Source organism: Ptiloglossa arizonensis, chromosome 7 (assembly GCF_051014685.1).
Source record: "Ptiloglossa arizonensis isolate GNS036 chromosome 7, iyPtiAriz1_principal, whole genome shotgun sequence".
NCBI lineage: Eukaryota > Metazoa > Arthropoda > Insecta > Hymenoptera > Colletidae > Ptiloglossa > Ptiloglossa arizonensis.
This window is the reverse complement of record NC_135054.1, coordinates 22,592,315-22,614,714: the sequence shown is the minus strand read 5'-3', so window position 1 is coordinate 22,614,714 and position 22,400 is coordinate 22,592,315. Positions and strand designations below refer to the sequence as shown.

The following is a 22,400-nucleotide window of genomic DNA, read 5'->3' as shown; positions in this document are numbered from 1 at the left end:
TCAAGTTTCGCTGCCAGCGAAGTTTGAGAAGCTCTCCATCGAATTTATATCTATTGTGTACAATTCGTACTTGTTTCGTTATTGGAATTATTATACCTGGGGAAAGTATGGAGCACTTTACCCTTGTCGGACAACCGACGAGACGAAAACTCTTTCGGAGGAATTACGAGCTAAACTTCTTTTGCACGATGGAGCTTCGGATAATGCGAGAATTGTCTTAACATCGTCAGGGGTTTGCCTCGTTCCGCTGTCAATTAGGTAGAAATTATTCCTTCGCGAATGTTTTCGCCGGGATAAGAACAAGGCAAACGGTCTTTCCCGAGGCGCCGCTGCGGAAAATAATTAAATCGCAGTTATTACCGTTACTTGGACAAATTTTGTACTTCGATTCGAAACTTCTCTAAAGCTATCCGGAAAGTTGGAGCAACGGGCGTTTATTAAATTCGGAAATTTCGCTCGAATGTAAATCCTGGGGTCGAGAAAGCCGCCTTAATGTAACATTCCTACGTGTTTCCGTGCGAACGAATCCCAATCCGTATTCCGTGTGGACACAATTTCCAGTTATCAGCGAAGAAGCAACCGCTCGGATGGTGGCACGGGGTCAAGGAATGTCTGCAACCGTGGGACGGAAGCATGGACAATAGAAGTCGATTTCGAGGGAAACGTATCCCAGGCGCCGGTGAACCCTCGTTCCAACATCGATCCAAATAATTTACGATCGATCGGGGTCTGGCCGTCCAGTCCCGTTTCCCCCCGCTTCCGTGTCCGAGAAAATAGTTTCCCAGTGGTCGATTTTATGCCGAAACGTTCGCTTCCATAAACATCGCGACGGCGTAACGATTACCTCGTTCGATGAAATTCAGACGGAATAAGCCGAAATGGATCGAGTTTGCACGGTACCGTAACGCCGGTTGATGTAAATGCAGTGGAAAGTTGAGCCGGCCAAGTTTCAAATTACCGTTAACCGTGTCGGCGAACATTATGGTCGGTCGGTCGGTCTTTTTTAATCGAGGCCCCTGCCGCGCGAGTCGTCCCATTTTCGAACGTTATTCGCGGTTAAAGTAGATGTTAATTGGAAGATGATTACGGCCAAAGTGGATATTACGTTAGGAGGATTAAAATTGAGCCCGACGTCTCTGCGGTCGACGAGTGTCGTTCCGGCACGGTAGTGGGTAAACGGAAAGAAATTAATCCAACGGGGTGGGGAAAAGGTAACAATTCGCGGGCGAGCTTTAAGTGGATACCTTTGATCGAACGTTTGCCTCGAAACCGGCAGTAAAAATAAAATTACGCGGTTAACGCTTCGCTAGAGCTTCGTAGGGGGATCGGGTGCCCCTCTTCGGTTCTTTTTTTCTTTTTTTTTTCCTTTTTCTTTTTTTTCCGTGGAAGGTATACCTATTCCGCCACGACCGTGGAAGCAAATGCGATCCTAAATGCAACGAGGAAATTTTCTGGGAAATTACTCGTTCCGCGAGCGCCTCGTCAATTGAGGGCAAGATCGTTCACGGGGAGATTGACGAATGGACGTGTCCGTAATTGTGCGGGCAGAAATACTTCGGATAGAAAAGGTTCAATCCGTCCAGCCATCTCTTCCTTCCATTTCCGCTCGAGAACGCTTCGCCGCGATAAAGTTTAATGAGACCAAGTAGGACTGTCAAATTATAAACGACGGGGGAATCACTTTGCGCCGATCACGATCGATATCTTCCCTTCGACGATAACGTATCGTCCTCGGGAGGGAAGTTATCTCGAAAACTAGCGCGTATTTTTCGTTTCTCCCGCCAGCTGGAAGGTTTCTCGGCCGTCAACGGGACGAACGTTTCCCTCCTCTCTGTTTTTATCTCGAGGCGAGATACACGATCGATTCTTAACGAAGTCTCTTGCAGAAGTATCGTACAACGTCGCGATAATGGCAATATTTCCAGACGCATTGAAATCCACGGTTCCCGACAACTCTGCGCGAACAAAAACCTCGAGCTCGGTGAAACCCAGGCCAGTGTTGCTTGGCACCGCGCAACACTGCCAACAGACCGAGACCGCGCGAATATTTTATCAGCAATGCTTTTATCGCGAACGTTGCAGCGTGTGCTTCCCTCGTTCGTTGGTTTCGCGCTTGCCCTTTGCCGTGATTCGTCCCCCGAAGCAGTAATTACACACGATCTTTTGAAAAATAACCTCGCCACGGTGTTCGGTATTGTTTCTCGTTCGTCGGCGTGGCGTTGGAAAATTAACGCTCTTCGTGATTGCGCTTTTTCGCGCGTAACGTTACAGCCGACACGCTCCACGCTCCACGCTCCACGCGCGACTGTTATAAAAGAACCATCTCGTAGTCGATTATGGGTAACCAGCCGAGTAGCGGGAAACGACCTAACGACGAACCGCTTACGCGTTTTACGCGCTGTTTTCCGTTTCTCTATCTTTTCCTTCGGTCGGCGCGGTTTAGTGAAAAATTAAAAAAAAAGGAAGAGGAGGAGCACCACCGCCGGTGAATCGTAAAAATACGTACGTTTAAAAATTGCCCGTTCCGTTTATGTAAATCTATGCATACGGATGAAAAACACAAAAGTGGAATGTATTCGAAGATTGCATCGGTAAGGGTGGTTGTTTAAAATAAAAATTCACCTCGCGTAAAACCAGTTCCGAATGTTCCACTAAAGTAGACAAAAAAGGTAACCGCCCGAGAGAATTCTGCAGTGACCCGTGTTCATTCAACGGGCTGCGCTTCAAATGGCTGTATCTCAACTTTTTCGTTTAATGGAAATCTAAAACTTTCCTCTGCTCGATTTCCTGATGTCGAACAAATTTACGGTTCAAATCGTTTTAAACGTCAATGGAAAAAGGAAAGGCGCCGAGTTTCCGTAGAATTTACCCGAGCTTCTTGCGCATACGCAAATATTGGCGTGTCCGATAAAAAGTACGTAGATTGCCCAAAGTAATAATATCCGAACGGACGGTAAGTGGAACGTTTTGGACAGTCGAATAATTATCGAGTTTTGTTTCCTGCCTCGGTTTTTAGTATCGTGTACGACAAGTATGCGCGCGCCACAACTCGGAACAATAACCGTAACTTTTTCGAATTTAAAACCTTGTAAAAAAAGAGTACAGCTATTAACGACACTCGTCCCCTTTGGCGCTATAATCGATGACCGGTAGAAACGCACCAATGCTATCGATTAAAAAGTCGCTCGCGTACTACGCCGATAATTTATGAAAGTTTCTGCTCGATCAGAACTTTCTGGGTCACGTTATAACGGATACGATTTTCATGCCGCAATCAGGTCGGATTACGGTGACACAGAGGAATGGCGGATTCATGCACTTTACGTTGATTCGAGAGAAATATGACGTCGTATATTTAGCATCTGCGAGAGATCTATAACTCTCGGTCGCGATGGCCACCGAAAACGTTATCGTTAACGTCGACCACCGAAAGGGATAGATTTTTTTTCCCCCGCGAGCGATGATTTCCCATTTAACGAAAACAAACTCGTCCCCGGGTATCCCGCGGGGAATGCAAAATTTTATAATACCAGATGTATTTGAATAACGTCCATTCCATATATTTTACGGGTTAATTCCCTCTGTCGTTAAAAAATGTCGGTCCCGAACAAGTTTGGGCGAATATTTATGAAAGATTCGAGTAATCCGGAACTCGATAAACATTTTTCTACCGGATTAAAGCTTTGTTAGGATATTTATACCGAACCTGCTGCGTGTTTGAAAACGAAACGAACGGTGGCGTGGATATTCGAACGTACGAAATAACAAGCTTTTGAAAATAAAACGTAAACGCGACCGACGGAAATGTTTACAACTTTGTAGATTTTCGAACAACTGTTGTATATTTTTCGTTCGGGAAATATAATATATGGCGCGATTCGGGTGAAACCGAATTACTGGTAGTCGAACGATCTTCGAGTTTCTCTTTGAGAAACAAAAAACTTTCATCTTTTTGTACAGCGAGAATCGGCAATCGTCGCGATATTCGGCTTGGCCCGTGAACTCGACCGATACACTCGCCAGCGCCGGAAGATCGGTTTCCTTCGCCCGATGCTGTCTCTTCCTTCCGACGTTGGTTCGGAAGAACGATCAAGAACGATCGTATCGGTTAGCATCTAAGTACGAACGAAAAATGATCACTCCAGCCAGCAGCTAAGATCGATCCGTTAACTTTATATATCGCCGTTGGCTTTCGGCCGTGTCGCGAGTGGAAAGTGAATTTCGATATGCTGAATTTACGAGTCGCTGGCTACCAAAGTTTTTTGTTAATCCCTCCGCTCGCTCTCGGCGATAAAAGCTATCAAACTCCTGTCCGATTGAAATTTCTCTCGTCCCGAACAATTTACTCGGCAAGACGCGTTTACAAAAATTTCTTTCGACGTTGCCTTCTTGTACGGAATCCGGTATCGGATTCAGCGATAAAATATTTCCACCGCACGAACCTGCGAGGATTTCGTGGAAAGAAGAAAAATTGAAGGTAAGCTTGAGAATTCAGAAAGCTCTAAAAAAAAGTATACGACCTCTTTTTTCTTCTCCTCGAAGTAACTTATTCGACGTGGAATATATTAGACCGTCTCGGCAACAACTAAAATGATCAGATTGCGCCGTGCTCTTGCACGGTTCTTTTCAAAATTTCCACCAACCCCCCGTTTTCTCGCGCGATTCATAATCTCGTGGTTTCCTCTCGCTTCAATTGAGTTCGAAAGTATGATCGCTGGTTTCTCGACTGTGCCACCGCGATCGCGATAACGCGAAGACACAATTCGTCGGTAAGTGCGCGGAGTTTCGTCCGCGAAATGGTTCGCCGCTACCGCGTTTGCATCCGGCGGACAGTTTACGACGAGCATAAAGCCGCGTGTTCGAGAAAAAGGCGTAAAACTAATACGTCCCGATGCCTATGATAAACCCGTTTCGATTCAAGTAGATTCGTACCGATGCAGATGCGCCAGAGATTCTCGTTCGAATACGTATTCGTCCGCGTGTACGCTTCGCTCGAACCCACTCGCCTATTTCGACGATAATTCCGTTTGCTCGTGTTACGTTTGCCAACGATACATCCCGTACAAGATACGTGCTCCGTTTCGACGGGATGTACATTTTTATCGCGTCTCGCATTACGCGTTTCGTCGATCAGCGTCTCGAGAACTCGTCCGCAGCGTTCCAAAAAGAAGTTTCGGGATACATTAAGGTCGCGAGCAACGTCTTCTTTCGAGATTCCAACTAAATTCCACGACGCGAACACTTTCCCGGCGAGCTCCCGTCCGGATTTAAATTTTCCATTTCCCTCTTGACGGCTTCGCGGCGGTATTCGATTAACGATTATACTCTACGTTGGAAAACGACGAAAAGCAATTATTTCTCAGTCACGTGTGCAAATTAACCGGTACTCGAAGTTAACGTAAGGTGGCTCGGCTGTTACGGGGTTGCCAGGTATTCGCGCGAAAAGAAAACAGGAACCTTTTAAATATTTCTCGGTGAACTTTACACGAATCTTTTCTCGAGTTCCCTAGCGGCGTTGCAAATGCTTACAACGGGGAGGCAAATGAAATAAAAATGTAAGAACCAAACGCGAAGCTTTAGCAGCGCCGAGCCCTGTTCGCTTTCAATGGCTCAATTGTCCGCGAAAGGGGAACAGCAGTCTGGAATTATGAACGGCGCGCGAGTGTGTCGAAATTATGGCTGTTACGTGGAACGAGCCGTACGAATCGCGGTCCGTGAAAGCGTGCAAGACGCGTTCCACGGCTCGAAAATGCCGCTGCGAAAGCTTCGACGAGGCGGGACGAAGGACACGACGCGCTCGGTCTGTACGCGACGTCGAGGGCTCGGTCCCACGACGCGTTTATATACGAGCACGATGATTTGTGGGATACGGGATTCGTGTCCACGCACCGTCGAAATTTCAACCGGCTCGAATCCCGCGAAATTGGTGCGCTTTCTACACCGGTTGCGCGCGGAACATAGTTTTTTTTGTCCTGTAATCGGAGAATTTTGTCACGAAGCATACCTCCACCGTGCAACTAGGTTTTTCGTTTGCACAGGTGCATCTCGAAAACACCGGCTACGGCACGTTCCAGTTGTAAATCCCATTTGCCCGATTTTTAAATACCGCCCTTCGAATCAACTACGAATCGCGCGCCGGTAAATACCGCTGCGTTCTCGTTTTATTTTTCGACGCGCGCACACACCTCGTCGACCTTCCGTACTTGGTCGAATACGCGTTGCGATCGATCTCGAGATCGAAGAGGGTCGAGATCGAGAACGATGGCATTTGAGCGATGGCACTCTTTCGAGCGCCGTTTAGCATTTAGTTTCGCGAAAACGCGCGAGGGAAGCGGCCGTTGGCCCGGCCGACCGTTTACCGCTTCTACTCGCGTCTGTTTCTACCAGCGGAGTCGTTGAAACGTTTCGAAGATCGGGTTCGCTCGATCCAATCCGTTCCAATATTTTTCTCCGCAACGTGGACTATTTTCGTATTCGACGAAAAAGTGTGAAGGTTCCATTCGTCGAATAGAAAGCTCCGCGAATTTTCTGGCAAACGTTGTCGTCCATTGAACCAGGATATCCGGAGTTACGAAGATTCGGTGGACGATTTATTTTTAAATCCCCGTTTCTCGGTGTCGGACCGGCCTCGGAAGCGGTTGGAAGATTGAAAAATTCGAAACGCGAGAAATAATTGCCGATAAGAAGCGTAACGAGAGTCGACGATGATTCGTGCGCGGTTAGGCTGTCAAGGTCAAACGGTACCACGGTCTCTATTCCCAGAAGAAAAGTGGCTCCTCCGGTCGCGATCATTAATATTCATGTTAACGGCACGGCCGATGGGTTAACCTCTGTGTGCGCAGCACGAATCAAAACTGGGCTGAGTCGAGCAAGAAATAAGCATGCATGCGATGAAGTGATCTGTGTTATTAACATAGACCTTGCCCCGGCCGGCGATCTACCGTGTTATTCCACTCGGTGAAACGGCTGAGTGGTGCAGGCTACCTTCGATTCGTGGGATTACAGAGGCGGACGGGGGCACGGAGGGTTGAAATTACTCGCGGTCACGCCAGCGCACCCTCCGTGAAACACCACGCGCCGGCCCTTCTGCCCGACCCCTTCGTCCCTCTATTTTTCGCGTCTCGCGTGCTCTGCCCTTTGCAATTTTCCTCCCGCTTTCGACGATCGACGCTCGCGACGTTCCCGAACCGCCAACACTTTGTCGTAATTGCATCGATTCGCCGCGAATTCCGTTCTAATCGTAGTCCACGAAGTGCTCGACTTCTTCGGGGATCGGTCGAAACCTCGCCAAGAGAGAACTCGTCGAAAAGGAAATCCATCGTTCGCCTTTTACCCGGTACCGGGCACGGGGGATAATCGCGAAGCCTCCTATTCGCGATTCGACGAAAACGATACAAACGTGCGCGAACGATCGTGCGACGAATCGGTTAATCTCGGTTTCGATTAGGCGAGAGCATCGTCTTACGTATAAATTCGCGAAAAGATTTACGGTGACGCTCGGTCACCGACTGCAACGACTCCGATATGAGAAAAGTGCAGCTGCTCTCGCCGTATCTCGACGAAATCTAATAACAACGGGATGATTTCCGGCGGAGTACGGGACGGCCGAACCGACGTGACCAGCGAGCACGAGTTAATGCTTCGCTAAAAGGTGGTACACGGATTGTCTTAGCGCCTCGCCGTTCGGTGTCACGTACACGTGATATCAAAACCGTGCTCGTGACTCGTCGACGTTCGACAAACGCGAGGTCTAACGATCCCGTAACGTTTACGAGAAATTCTACAAAATTAATACCGCACGATAATTCGAACGATTTTATATCGGATTGTTCGCGTTCCAGTTGCGACGACGATGTTGCACCGATGTAATCCTTATTCGCAATTTGTAAAACTCGTTACGTAAATACGATACACGAATCGTAACGAATTATGATAAAATAATTCCGCGTGTCCATGAATAATAATTATTTCGTGCGGGCCAATTATTTATGTACGAGTTGAACGTATTTAAATGCAATTGTTCGCAACGTGTCCCGTGAAAATACCGGCGAGCGACGAAACTTTTTTCGCAAACTGTGCGGTCGGTTGGGCGTTAAGACTCACCGGTCGAATTAAGTAGCCCCGACCGCGCGGAAGTACCGCGTGCGGTCGTTTCTTTACGGCGTTGGAGCAAACGTGTCCGGCGTGCAACGGCAACAGTGGGAAAATCTTCCGCGAAACGGTAATTGAAAAAAAAAAGAAAAAAAGGAACTAGGTATGAAAATTCTACTAACCGAGGAAATTGGACGAGAAGTTACGCGCGCGTAAACTACGACCAGTGGGCGAGAACGATTAAACGCCGACAGTGTAGAAAATGGCCAACGATAGAGAAAATTGCCAGCGACAGTCGTCTCTTATAGTCCGTCTCTTATTATCTGCACTTCGCCCGCCAATATTCTTCGCGTTAATTAATTTATTCCCTCTGCTAGGAGAGGGCCTCGACGAGCGGAGAAAATTCAAAGAGAAATGAAAAAGCTTTCGGAGAGTGGGAGTGGACGGGGGTGGAGAGGAGTGCGGTGCGAACGAAGAAAATAAAATACGCGCGCGAATCGCGATACCGGTGTTAAAAAAAAAAAAAATGAAAAGAAAGAAAGGAACAGGCGATACAACAACGCTCGCGTAACGGCACAGGAAGGAATTTAAAAATTCCTGCAAACTCATGATCCGAGTAACCGTAAAAGCTCAGAACTACCAGAGGACCGATAAAAACGAATTACCAATCAGCGTTAGGTCACCAGTAGGAGGAACGACGCGGAGGTGTTCCTTCGGGAGCACCTTCGCGCAACTTTTTCTTAAAATACGGACAGAACGAAACGAACGTTGCCAGCCGATGCAGCGGAAATCGCTGCACGCTGACCCGGGACTGCGTGAGTCGCGATTACGCTCGTCGTTGATGCATCGAGCGCGGGGTTCGAGCGTTACGTACGAGCCAACGATATTTCGAAAAGACGGAATCGCGAACGAAGAGGACCGTTTTCGGGGCGGAAGTTCGGAAACTCGGAGGAGGAGACGACGCCAAGAGCAACCGTTCCGAACGTTGCGACGAAGGAGAGAACTCCGAAACGCGGACCAGAACCCTGGCACCTGACTAAAGTGCTTCGATTGTGGCACGACGCTTGCGTCGCGACATTATCGTCGCGACGCATTTACGGGATGCGCGCACACACGCGTCGCTAAACCGTTTAATGCGAAACTTGCGAACGATCGTTTAAGCGTTCGACGAGGGATTTTAGTACGCTGCATCGCGTTAATATCCAGTCCCGGACGTTTCGATTTTATCATCCCGATGGAGAGAACCTGGAACCCGTTGACCAGGGTTGGCCAGCTCGACGTCGAAGGAACCTTATCGATCGACCGACCGAAGCATTATCTTATTAATCGTCGTACCGACGGGCGAATTCCATGTTTTTTAAATTATTGAATTTTTCGTCCAAGACTGCTCGAACAAGTAACGCGTTCGGTCGATACGCGGGCGTCTCGTTTATCAGAATATCGGGAATTCTCCGGGGTTTACTTGAATAATAGAACGTTGCGTTCCCGAAACGTGGTCTAGAAATTCGCCGTAGCGTAAAACCTTCCGGGGTTTCGTTTGTAATTACCACTTAATTGCCTAATTTCGACCGCGGCGACTTTTACTTTCGCCCTTCGGACGACGTAGTCGCCTAGCCGATATTACCGCGTCTCATACATATTGCAAAGGGCACGTATTTAACGGTCATTACGTTTCATATCAGCGGCGTGGAATAAATTATACCCGTTCCTACAAATTACACTCGACCGTTGTTAAAATGGAAGGTTAATTAGGGCGAACGTAGGGAAGCGACACGTGCTGAATGACTGCACGTCGTGGTGCATGCGCGTCGTGCTTACAAAACGATACTCGGTAACGGTTATACGCCGCGTGTAACTTCTCGCGACACGCAAAATGATATCTCTGTTACGCGGGCCAGGAACGTGTCGATACGGGGCGTTGCGTGACGCTCACGGATTTCACAGAGGAAAAAAGGGCTGTCAGATTTCCAACAGTGCGTGTACCCGACGTTAAAAACGTCACGTACCGCCCACGTGGCTCGTTAATTCTCGCGGAGAGGACACTTTTCACGCGAGCGGTTTAATTGGTGATTACACACGCGATTGTAGAAGATGGATGGTCAAACGTCGGTCTGGAGTTGCAATCTCCCTTAAAGTTTGAAAAATATCGGTACGCGATGCGATATTTTACGGTAAACGTTCGAAATCCGTGAAATAATCGCTCGACGATTCCATCGACTCGAATATATCGGACGTACGAATTTGTAAGTTAAATTTGGAAAACCGTGCGACGAACGGTTGTCTTGAATCACGAGGGAACGAATAAGCCACGAGGAGCGGAAGTAATTGGAGGTTTTGTGGTTCATTGTTGTGCAATTTCTGATTTCTCTCCGCGTGGAATAACCGTGGAATTAATTTGCATTCAAACAGCGTGTAAGTCCAGGAACTGTCACAGGTGGTCGGAAACTACTTCGTAATGAGAATTTTTTTAACCGGTTCATCGTTACGGCAAGTTGCGCGTTGAAATTCGTCCAACGTCTTTGCGTATATACATTAATTGGCGCAAAAAGATTCAGTTTCGTATATCGCGTACCATTCTCGGAAATAAAATCTCAAGTATTGCCCATTTTTCGACTCGAGACACGAGGAAACCCCCTTAAACCGGTGGCGCGAATAAATCGCGCCCCGGCTGCGGAGTTTTCGTCGTGCCGCGATTTCGAGTGGCTCGGATAAAAGTTGCCGTAAAAACGGACGATACGGGTAGAATACGAATAACTAGTTGGCCCGAAATTCGACGTTTACGACGTTTTTACGATCCTTCGATCCAAATTTCCCCCCGCCTTCCTACCCCTGAAACGTATCTCTCCACCGCGTCACAATCATAGAATTATTATCTTCCTTCACGACGGAAGTTTGCATCGCGCCTCGACGCCGACCTTTCCGCAAACTTCTTTTCCGGAGATATTGCGCGGCGACTTTCAGCTAGCGTACGCTTCGCTGCTTATTCGTCTCGCCGCGGTGAATCGTCCAAGGAGATGAGCATAAATTAATAAGGAAGTTTCGAGAGATCCGTTCCCGGTGAGAGTTTTCCAATCCGCTCGTCCAAAGATTTTTGTAACCGTAACTTTTACGGACTTTGGATCTCCGACGCGTTCTTTCTCGCCTTCGAACGAACAACGACGGGACCAACGATCGCGACTTTCCACCCAAACGTTAAAAAATCCGGAATGTTGCAAACATCTCGAACATTGTCTCGAACTGTTAACACGATTTACGGAAGCGGGTAAAATGAAATATTCGATGGGATTCCCGTAACATCCGCTTAGCGCGTATTTCGCGCAATGCCGACGATATTAACGCTAATATCGTATCGCAGCGAACGGGAAAAGTGGATTAAAGGGAATTCCCTTTGCAACGGGATTACGTAAATGTTGGTAGTCGGTGTGTTACAACGAACGAATGACTCGATCGTAAACGTTGGAAAGTTTGATATTTACTCGACCCAACGTAAATTCGAAACGGTCCGTGCGACGCCTCGCGGCGTATGGCACTCCGGTGAACGGTGGTGCACATCTCCGAGGAAATTAATAAGAAACAAACGAGATCGTAAAAACCGTGCAAATGGACGGTATTATTCCGTAACGAAGCGGAATAAATTCATCGGAGAATTGTTACCGCTCCCTGCGTTACATTGAAATTTATTTCCGAACGTAAATGAAACGAGAACCGAATAAATACTGGCGCGCCGTAAAAAGAACACCGCCGGCAGGCTCCGTTCGTTCGATAGTCGCGTTGTAACTCGGGGAGCGTCGTTGCAAAAGGAAATGGGTCACGCGTTATCACGGGTTTCGCGGGAGTCCTAGCTCGAAGAATTACTCGAACCGCTTTAATCGACCGATCCTGTTTTCGTTCGTCTCGGCCGCGAAACCGAACCACGGGGACACCGACAGCCGAACGACGAGCGTAATCGTTTCTCTCGATAACCGGCACCGAGATGTCTCCCTCGTCGAAGGGAGCTCGCGGGGACGTTCTCAACTCTCCGTTCCGGTTGTCTCGCGCGTACTTTTGAATTACGACCAGCCCCGTGTACGCGAAGCTCCTTCCGGAAACTCGCAAAAAATGGCCGAGAGGACGACGCGATTACGCGGCAAAGAAATTTCACCAGCCGAACCGTATCGAGCCCGGGCTAATAAATACGACGTGCTTTTCAATTAACCATAATTAAACCACCCCTGACCACCCCGCCGACTCTCGGCCGGTTTTTGCCATTGCGCGCAAAAAATAGAACTCGGACGGCGCGAGTCTGAAAGTAACGCTAGCTTTTAATTACCGCGAGAAGCTCGCCTCGCGAATTTCAAAGAAGTTTGTATCTGGAAACAGCTTTCATTAACCGCGCCAAGATAACGGCCGACAACTACGCTTTTTATCGGGACAAAGGGCCCGTAATTAACCGTGGATCCCTTCGCGCAACGCCGGCCCATAAAATTCTGCGGTTAAACGGTAAACGAATTACGCTTGTACACGCTCAACGTCCCGGAAGACTCCGAAGACGCGTCGAATTAACGGGAAGTGGGGAGAACAGTGTCGCGATCGCCACGGATCGAATCTTCGAATAATTGTAGATTTGACGATACTTTATCGTCGGGAAATTTGCCAACGTAATCACGAGGAACGACCTTTCCGCGAGAACGGATCGTTGAGACGTACTTTCGTTTTTTTAAGTTTCACTTTCAATCTCTAAACGTCTCCCCTTTGTCGTATGAAACGGGGAACGACATTAATTCTGAAATATATTCCACATCGATCTGAGCTACTTTGGGGATATACGCGGGTGCGTGATAAAGAGTACTACTTTGCGAGGATAAATAGGAATTTTATCGAACCGCAACACTTACATCTACCACTTGTAACATCAAAGACGAGGTTGGTTCATCAACGACTGGAAAAAATATTTTCGAGCGCGGGCGATCGATCACCGTTTTCGAGGCCGATTCTTGCGATCGTCGTCTCGGACAGCGGTCAATTACCTTGGCCATCCTCGACAATGGATAGTGTCAACAAAAACTACTGTTACGGTGTCGTGGTGATTCTCTGACGAAAAAGAATCGATAACCCAGAAAAACGTGCAACGCCAGTTATCGCGTTCTATCGTAAAATGTGGTTCCAAAAACTGATAAACGTTCATAAAGCATTTTTCTTCCGTTGAAAATTTATGTTTGACCCTCCGTGTACTGTGTCACAGTCACAGGTTTGTTCGTCTCGAGAGCGATAACGAACACAATGACGGAACTGCGCGTATATCGGTCGCGAATAATCAAACGACGATCTACTTCGCACCACGCTACCATAAATCCGCGACGAAAAGTGTGGAAACAAAGGACTCGCGGGAATATGTATTACCCAAAGTATCGGTGCGAGTCAGAAATCACTCCGAGGTAAAAGTTCAAACAGCTATAGGTGGAAAGTTAAAGACAGTTGCATTTTTCCCGTGCGGAAAAATATGCAACGCAGAAATCGTACACCTTTTTATACAGGACGTTCGACAACCGATAGTACAAACGGAAGTGTGTTCATTACGCGCGATGAGATGCATCAAAAAGTCATGGTTCGAGCCATGGTTTTCGGGAAAAATGACGCTCAAGATGTCTGTAGCGTCTGACCACCGATCGCCGTTTCTACTTGCACCGATGTTCGCGAGGAGCGAACGATGTTATCCGTTTCGACCGGTTTTGTCTTTTCAGAGGGCCGAAAAATCGACGTAAAATAGATTTAACAAGAATATTCAATAACACCGAGTGGAGGTGACGAAGCAACGGGCGGAAGCGTCTGTCGATATTCTCTCGCGATTATAATTTCTCGAGCAAGAAGAAAGTAGCGACGGGAAAAGTTACGCACTTTCGAGAAAGAATGCGGGTCGCTAGAGAGATTATCGGAGTTGTGGACTCACCAGGACGTAGACGGCGAACGGCATGACGAGCACAGCTACCAGAAGATCGGCGACGGCCAGACTGACGATGAAGTAGTTGGTGACGGTCTGCAGGGCCCTCTCGCGAACCACTGCGAGAATGACGAGCACGTTGCCGAAGAGAGTCAGGCACGGCACGATCACGAGGATCAGCGCCCACCAGCTGTTAGCGTTCGTTTTCTCGTCGACGTCGGCCGTCGGTACGCACTCGCCGGCACTGACGACGCCCGCCGCGGTTCCAGCGACGATCGACGACGTGCAGTTCACGGTTCCGTTCAAGTCACCTGCACCACCGGCGTACGTCAGATTCACGAAATCGTTCAACCGACTCAGGTAGTCGCTCAGGTCCTCCAACACGAACAGGTTCGATATGCTGGTGTAATTGTCGGAGCCGGGCGACGACGAGGACGACGAAAACGACGAGAACGACGAGGAGAACGGCGACGACGACGCGCCGAACCACGATTCGGTGCTCGACGAGTCGTTGTACCAGCTCAGCTCGACGCCGCTGCTCGACGCGTCCGCCTCGCTCCTCGAGAGGATGGTCTCGTCGTCCTGGACGGTCGCGGACACGGTGAGCAATCGATCCTGGTGTCGCTGTTGCTCCAACGACAGATTCCTCGCGATGGATCCGACCAACGACTCGTTCGTCCTGGTCTCCATTTCGAATCCGTTCCTGGACGACCGATTACAAGATCCTCGGACGTCCCGGCTGGAAATCCGTTTCCACGATTTTTCCCGGCATTTTCTCGTGGCCGTTATCCGCGAGCCTTCTCTCCTCCGCTAGCCCGAGGTGATGTTCCCCGCGCGATAAGGTCCCCCTTGATCCTCCGTGTGCGCAAGAAACGAGGTGCTGCAGGCTCGCCGATCGCGGCGACCGCGCCGCCCCTGGCTTAGACGCGTATCATTGAAATACCCCGCCGAGAATCTCTGTAATGGGAAAAAGATACGCGATCAGTGCGAGTCGCCGACACGAAAACTCACTACGAACCGATGTAATTCGATTAGTTCGCGCGGCGAGCGTCTTAATTTTATACCCGCGGTGTGGACGCGTGCCGACCTGGAAACGGAGACGAACCGGCCCGCCGCCGGCTTCGAAAAAGTTTAATTAAACGGGATCGGGGATGGTCGCGTGTAACGAGTTTCAAAGGAGCCCCTAGGAACCCTCGGATTAAATATTAACTCGCGGAGAAACGTGGCCGGCACGGGTGCAACGAAGGAAGCCTCGTTTCGCGCGACAAAAGAAACCGGACTTGGAAACGAGTTTCCCGTGTTGCCGTTTGGAATCGGTGCTCCGGGAATATTCGCGGAAATTAGCCTCGTTTGGTATCAAAGGGAACAAAGTAACCGAAACGAGAATCACGGGGAAGGAGAAGGGGAACGGAAGATACCGTCGTAACGACGAACTCTATCGTTTACGCGGAAACGATCGATTCTTCGTAGCGTTGATCGCGAGAAAAGAAACGTGCCGCGTTGCCTTTTTAATGTTGATTAACGATTCGATACTCCGTGATAAATATTTATCCATTTTCGACGCTAGATTCGAACCGTGCTCGGCGAGTCTATTCTTCTTCCCGTTGAATCGAAGACGGAAAAGATCCATGAATCACGATGGCATTCATCCGTTCGAAACGAATGTCGCCGCGCAATCTCAGAATTAAAAGAAAACTCACGGCTGGTAGCTGGGAACTGGCTGGTTCGGCTTAAGCTTTTACGTAGGAGATGTCGTTCACGCTCGGCGAGGTAAAAGGATCGAAGTCACGCATGCCGGAGGGGTGGGATTGACAGATGGACAGACATTACGGTGTTTCTCGGAGCCTTCCGGCACAGACACGGGCAGGAAAGAGGATACGGGGGTGGATCTCGAGACGCTTCAACGGAGCATCGTCCCCGGGGGACGTCGGGTGACCCTCTTAAGAACAGAAATCATCTCCTTATCCCCCAGGAGCCACAGTTCCCGGCGATTCTCCTGTTCTACATACACTTAACGAGCCCAGTCGAGTGTATCGCGAGTCGCTATCTTCGGAGCTGTAAATTTCTCGTCGGAAGGTGTTGCAGTTGTTGGCTATAGAATTTCCCCGGATGCGGAGACCGAGTCGTCTAACGCGCCCGTCTCGACCAAACTTGCAAATTATGCGATGTACGAATAATCGTTCCGAGTAAACATAGTTTCGAGGGGTGCGTTACACGGCGTCGCGTTTTCCACGCGCGCGTCGCGTCGCGTCGCGATGTATACTCGCGCGACGCTCGTCGAGTCCAATTTTACGCGAGTGGAGAGGCTCGTTCAAATTTTGCCGCGAAAATAAAAAACGATTTTCCGTCAAAGGAACGAGATCGATCTTCGAATATTCGACATCCGTCCATCGAATAAAAAGAACCAGCTTCCGCGAAATTCTTGCGCGAAACGATTTTTGGTACAACGCGTGATTTACGAATGGCTCGAGACGAGCGTGTTAGGAGCTCGCTCCGTACGGAGCGTAATGGGAGTGGAAAACGTTAGAAGAACGAGATAAAACGAGGGTCGCGAGTACTCCGCTGTTAAAGTTTCGAGCACCTTGACATAGTAGCGCCGCGTATATACGGATACAAGATATTTTAATGAAAAAGGATGGAACTCGCTGATAAATAGCTTAAATCTGCCGTCACGGTGCACAGCGACTCGGGAAGCACGGGCCGCGTTACGAAATAATGAACGACGCTCGATTCGCTGGAACGTTACGGGCGCGATATTTACACGGAACGAGGAAAGAGTAGCGAAAGATCGTCGTACGGGAAGACGTTTCGTCGCTTTCGACGATCGTTCTCTTTCTTTCCTTTCTTTCGTTTTACACGTTTGTTCCCTGCGACGCGTATCGTCCCATCGCTCAAGTTTCACGGACGAACGCGTTGTCGTTGCCTTCCTACTTTTAGTTTTCGGAAGTAGAGCTTTATCGCGAAAAATGTTGCCACTCCGAACGTCGACGTTAGCTAAACGTCAGCAAAGGGACGACGTCGGTTAAAACATGTTTTGCGATGCGAAATTTTACATCGTATTTCAGCCAACGTATATCCAAATGTCAGCGCGCGTCCTGCGTCACGCGGATTTTCAACAAACAAATACGCGACCGAACGCGATTTATCAAGGACGTATTATCTGGTCCGTGAAAAATGATTGTCTGGTCGAGTCGGTCGTTTCAACGAGCGCGATCTCGAACGACGTTTCGCGATGTTTATAATTAATCGCGTCGGAATGAAATGCATTTCCTTCGGGCGTCGTTCTTTCGTGTGTCCGGGTAAGAGAGCACCGTGATATCTGAATATGTAAATATGCAAAGTAACGTTATAATCCTGAGAGAAGAATGTAGTGTTGAAATTTTGTTCTCGATGCCGGGGCTCTGACGTTTCCCCCACTCGGCTCGCTTTTTCCCTCTTTCTTTGCGCAGCCTCTGTGCAATTATTTGCATTATTCCTCGGTAGCATGTAAATCAGAAGGACGCGAAAGTCCAACGTTACCTTTTTTCGACGCGGAACCGCACGTTGGTTAATGCAGTGTAAATTTTCCATCGGTCGCGTCAGTTTACACGTCCCGTTTCAATTCATTTTCCATTCCGAATTAAAATCTCGCGCTCGACGACTGCGGTAAATATTTTTATACGCGACACCGCGACAGCTCTACACGGGCCCCCTAAAAATATTTATTCAACGACTCGAACGCGATTAATTCGTCGATAAAAACGAACCGTGCGTCTCTCGCTTCGTGGAAGAAGTCTGCACAAGTCTCGTTCTTCGCACGGAAAACGATCGAATCGATCGACGATATATCTTCCAACGCGTTTTGCAATTTTTCGTCTCTCCGTTCCGATCGGTAATTTCGTCGTTCGACGAGGACATCTCGATGCAGTCTTCCAAGTACGCTCATTCCAAAGGATAGTCCGACTCTCGTGTAACGAATCGAAATAAACGAAAAACGAGTCGAAAATCGGTAAACACGCGAAGGCTTCCGGAGCGATCCGATGCGTTACGAAACGATATTAAACGCGGCAAAAGTGCACGAAACGTACTTTCGACGTCGCGGAAGCACCGCATCTCGAAATATATTGCGAGGGTGACGATGGCAAACAATCGTAGAACGCGCGCTACTGGACGAAATTATGACACCGGGGATGCTTCTCTCGCAGAACGGGGCAAAGTTTCGCTTCCACGCTCCACTCCGAATAAAAGTTAATCTCGAAGAACCGTGAAACGCAAGGTGCCTCGAAAATTTGCCTCGCTTTGCTCGCTCGTCGTTTGGATACGGCGCAATCGTTTATTTCGCACAGACGCGCGAGAGATCGATTCGCTTATTTACAGACGACACCGGATACAAGTTAGGAAAGATACGTTTCCGTGCCGTTCGATGTTCAAAAGTGGTGAGATCGAGTCCAATTTCCTTCTTCGAGGTTCGTCGAGAGCAAAATCTACGCTGACGAAGCCAGAGGTGGTTCGTTTCATCGGCAAGTTGCTCGAGAACGAAATATGGAATTAATTTTCTGCACACCCTGTATCTACGAACGAGAATAGTACGGATCATCGTCGCGAAAGTTTCTCTCGACTCCCAGGAAGGGCGCGATGCACGACCACGATTGTTCGGTAATTCCCGACGACATCCGCGTTTCGCGAAGGCAAAGATCCCCGGATGCTCTCGAGGATCCATCGCGCGTATCTTTGGCAAGAGTGCAAATAGACGAAGAACGGCACAAAAGGTAATCCGTTAGCCGCGAGAAGGAAACGTTTCCACGTTCGCAAAGAGAAACACAATATGCAATTCATTCCGGCCGGCGAGACGGTTTCTGTCTCGCAAGAAATGAAATCGCGGCTCCTAAGATCGATCGTTCGCGCGGCTTTACCTGTGCAGCAGCACGAAGAGAAAGGCACGGGAGCGCGATGCATCACCGGGAAAAAGATGGTTCCGAGTTGCAGCGGACTCGACTTAGATTAATCAGCGAAATAATGGTATAATTAATTGCGACCAATTAGCAAGAAATTCCGCTGAAACGGAGATGTTTCGGTCCCCTTTCGCTCGAACCCGAGGCAACGGTAATTACTCGTAACCGGAGAGGCGAAGACGGTTGCCTCTGACGCAGGAATGCTTATTTACAATCGCAGCTACGCGTAATATATCTGTACGAGCGAGCGGCAAACGTTCGGAGCACACCGCGCGAGATCGAGGGCACGTTTCTACCGTGGTATCGGTCGCGAGAGAACACCGACGAAGGGTGAATGGATTCCAATACGAGCCATAGACGTAACAATTTATCGTACGATTAGTCGTACGTCGAGTTGCAACGACAATCGCGTGTGCACGCGAGACTGTACAGCACACCTCCGGCGCGAGTTACCGTAACCGTTACGAGCAACCGTGACGAGCCAACATCGCGGAGATTTTAAATAATACGAATTCCGTAATATCGATCCTTCCGTTGATTATCGTACAGTGCACGTCGGCGATGTTCGCGAGTACCTTTTCGAAGTTTCCGAATGTGGACACGGAACGTTGTTCGAGCATTCGTAAATCGTTGCGCTCTCTAAATTGCATAACTTATCGTATCGCGTCACTTTCGCCGGCTCTGTAAGAATCCACGTGCTTAAAAATACCCGGTCGAGGTCCAAAGTGCGATCAATCCTCCGAGCGTTCTACCCGGACGGAAAGAAACTCGCGGATAAGGAAACAATAATTTACTCGGTTCTATGATTTAATAGCGCGGTTAGACGAGGCGCGGAGAAGCGCTATAAATTTCTTTCCTAAGACACTGGGAGGAACGCAACGACAGCGAGTGCAACAGGTAACGTGCACTGCATTAAATTTAGCGAAAACAGGACAAGTACTTTTTGCATACCTGTTAACCGTCTACCGAACAACGAACCTCTCGTTCGCCGTAAAGGGAAAACGATCTACGTCGAAACCCTTTAACGGTCAAAACCCGCGACGAGTTTCCACTTATCTTTCGCCGGTGGACTCGGAAAATTCGTTGGCGGTTCGATGTTGATACGAATCGACGAAAAGAAAAAAAGAAAATCGTTCGAAAGCGGTTGTCGCGACGCAACGATGACTCCGTGGCGTTAAGTAGTGCAAGCACGCGTTATGCCCGACAGTGGAACGAGCCGTAATAAGGTCGGCGGCACGAAATTCGACGGTCGTTATTCTCGCGGTTTATTCCGCTTCTCCGGAGAATGCCGGAACGGGCGTTAATTCGAAACGTTCTTGACCCGCTCGATTACGAATATCCGTTACTTTACGCGCGACTGTCCGGACTCTATCTCCGTAACCGTGGCCGAACACCGTCGACGCTCTGGAAATTGCAACCGAGCCGCGTAAAGTCCTTCCGATTCGTCGTTAAGTGCGACGGGATGCCGTAATTCGCGAAACTATAATCGTGGAAATACAACGACCGATAATCCGCAAACGCGCGTCGCGCTGCCCGATGTAATCGGACACGAAATTGTTGCGAACGAATTATTACCGGCGGCGAATATTAATAATTCGCCTCCGTTCGCTCGTCGCTCGGTGTAACGTGATTTAAACGGAACGTCGATAATAATTTTCCCGGGGCGTCGCGCTAGCGCTCTTAATCTCTCTCGAAGGGAAAGAACGAAAGTGCGAAAAAAAAAGAAAAGAAAAGAAAAGAAAACAAGGATTTCGTATTCCGTGCGTACCGCGAGACCCGTTCCTCTTCTCGTTGGTTCCGGTGGTCTTTCGGTTAGTCCCCTTTTCTTCGGTGTCGAATCGCGTTTCGATCGATGGCCGTTACGGTTTCGCTTAACAATTCAAATCGCGCGTGGCTACACCCTTGACACGACGAGGTATTTCTCGGCCGAGTGGACCTTGGCGGACGCAAAGTCGCGTTCCCACCCCCTGATGATCGAAGCTACGAAATCGTTACTCACCGTTGACCACCGTGGGATCTCCGATCGCAAGGTTCGTCCATGATCGTCTCGATTTCCAACGACTTCTCAACGGTCCTGCGCCCGGTGATATCACGGAACACTCAAACGTCCTCGTCGATCGCGAGGGTGCGTTGCCAGTGGTTGGTCGGAGACGTCGCTGCGTTCTTCGACGCCGCGTAATCCAGCGAGTCGAAGGGTAAATCCGTAATCGACGTCGATTCGCACGAGAATTTCCTCATGGTGTCACGCGTTCGTCGTCGAGTTCTCCTCGTGCCTGGCTCATATTCTGCGCAAGATCGACGTATCGAGTGTATCTCTCCGTCCCTCTCGCACCCGCGTCCGCCCTATATGCCCGCGTACGTGCGCGCGTGTGTGTGTCAGGGGGATGATCCCCGGCACCGTGACCCAACCATAGAATACACGGAAGTCGTCCTAAGCTCCGCCATTCACCGGCGGTAGATCGATTCAATATTTTGCAACGAGATCAAAAACCTCGGCTCGGCATTGTACTCGGTCGAGAGCTGCTGGCATTGTGCCGCGTCGAATTATTACGTTTTTCCACGGAGAGACGTTCAACGTGAGGATCGGCGGCGAGTCTCCAACCGGTACTCGTCTTCCACGGTGCACCGATCGAACGATCGAGTCGGGCGGACGACACCGGACGCCGCTTCGATCGGATACCAGACGCTGGTTAAATCCGGACCGGTCGAGCTTCGACCGGCCGTTCGATCGACGTCGAGTTTCCCAGCAGGAAATTTACCCCTCTATCGCCGAATGCTTGGGAATACTTGGATCGAAAGGGATCCGCGAGCGCCCGGCGTGCTTTCCATTCGATCCTCGAGAGCGAATCGCGCAACATTATTCTCCGTTCCGTGGCGAGTCCTCTTCCATCGACACCTCGCTACCGTTTGCGTTCCCTCGGACCATCTTGGCGCGTATCACCGTCTTCCTCGAAACGATCGTTCGGTATCACGCTCGAAACAGTATCTCACACGCGGCGTACGAGCGAGGAAACGGGCGTTGTTGGCGTCGAAGGAGGACGCCACCGGGGTAACCTGTGGATTCCACTGTGACCGATCGCGATCGAAACGCGCGTACCCGGTTCTATCGTTGTGCCTGGAGGAGCCGGTCGGACCGCGTTCCCCGATATCGAACGACCAACGGCGACATCGTCGACGTAGTCATCCACATCGTCGTGGTCGTTTCGGGCCGCTTCTCTGGATCGCCGGGGCAGCACTTCCGAGCCACGTTGTCGAACGAACGGCGAGCGACTGGCTGTCTACTCGAGTCTCCACACCGCCTCGAATCCCGAAGCTCGCGCGTTCGTGAGAGATCGCCTGGAGGGAGGAGCAACGGAGGGGAAGGCACCCGACCCTCTCTCTTCGATCCTACGCGCGCACGCTGTTCTCCTCGCCACCGACCCCTAATTCGCGACTCTCCTCTGCCCATTTCCTCCTCCAAC

At 49.6% G+C, this 22,400-nt stretch overlaps 1 protein-coding gene across 4 annotated transcripts in view; it reads right to left on the bottom strand.

The window, feature by feature from the left end:
• Positions 1-22,187, bottom strand: part of Dop2r (dopamine D2-like receptor) — a 155,187-nt gene extending 133,000 nt beyond the window's left edge. For all 4 annotated transcript variants that reach the window (XM_076316550.1, XM_076316551.1, XM_076316553.1 and 1 more), the window contains exons 1-2: positions 20,939-22,187; positions 14,018-14,965 (exon numbers count right to left, since the gene is read on the bottom strand). In XM_076316550.1, the coding sequence (XP_076172665.1) occupies positions 14,018-14,698 (681 nt within the window). In that variant the 5' untranslated portion in view covers positions 14,699-14,965; positions 20,939-22,187. The remainder of the gene's footprint in view (positions 1-14,017; positions 14,966-20,938) is intronic.
• Between the last annotated feature and the right edge of the window lie 213 nt (positions 22,188-22,400).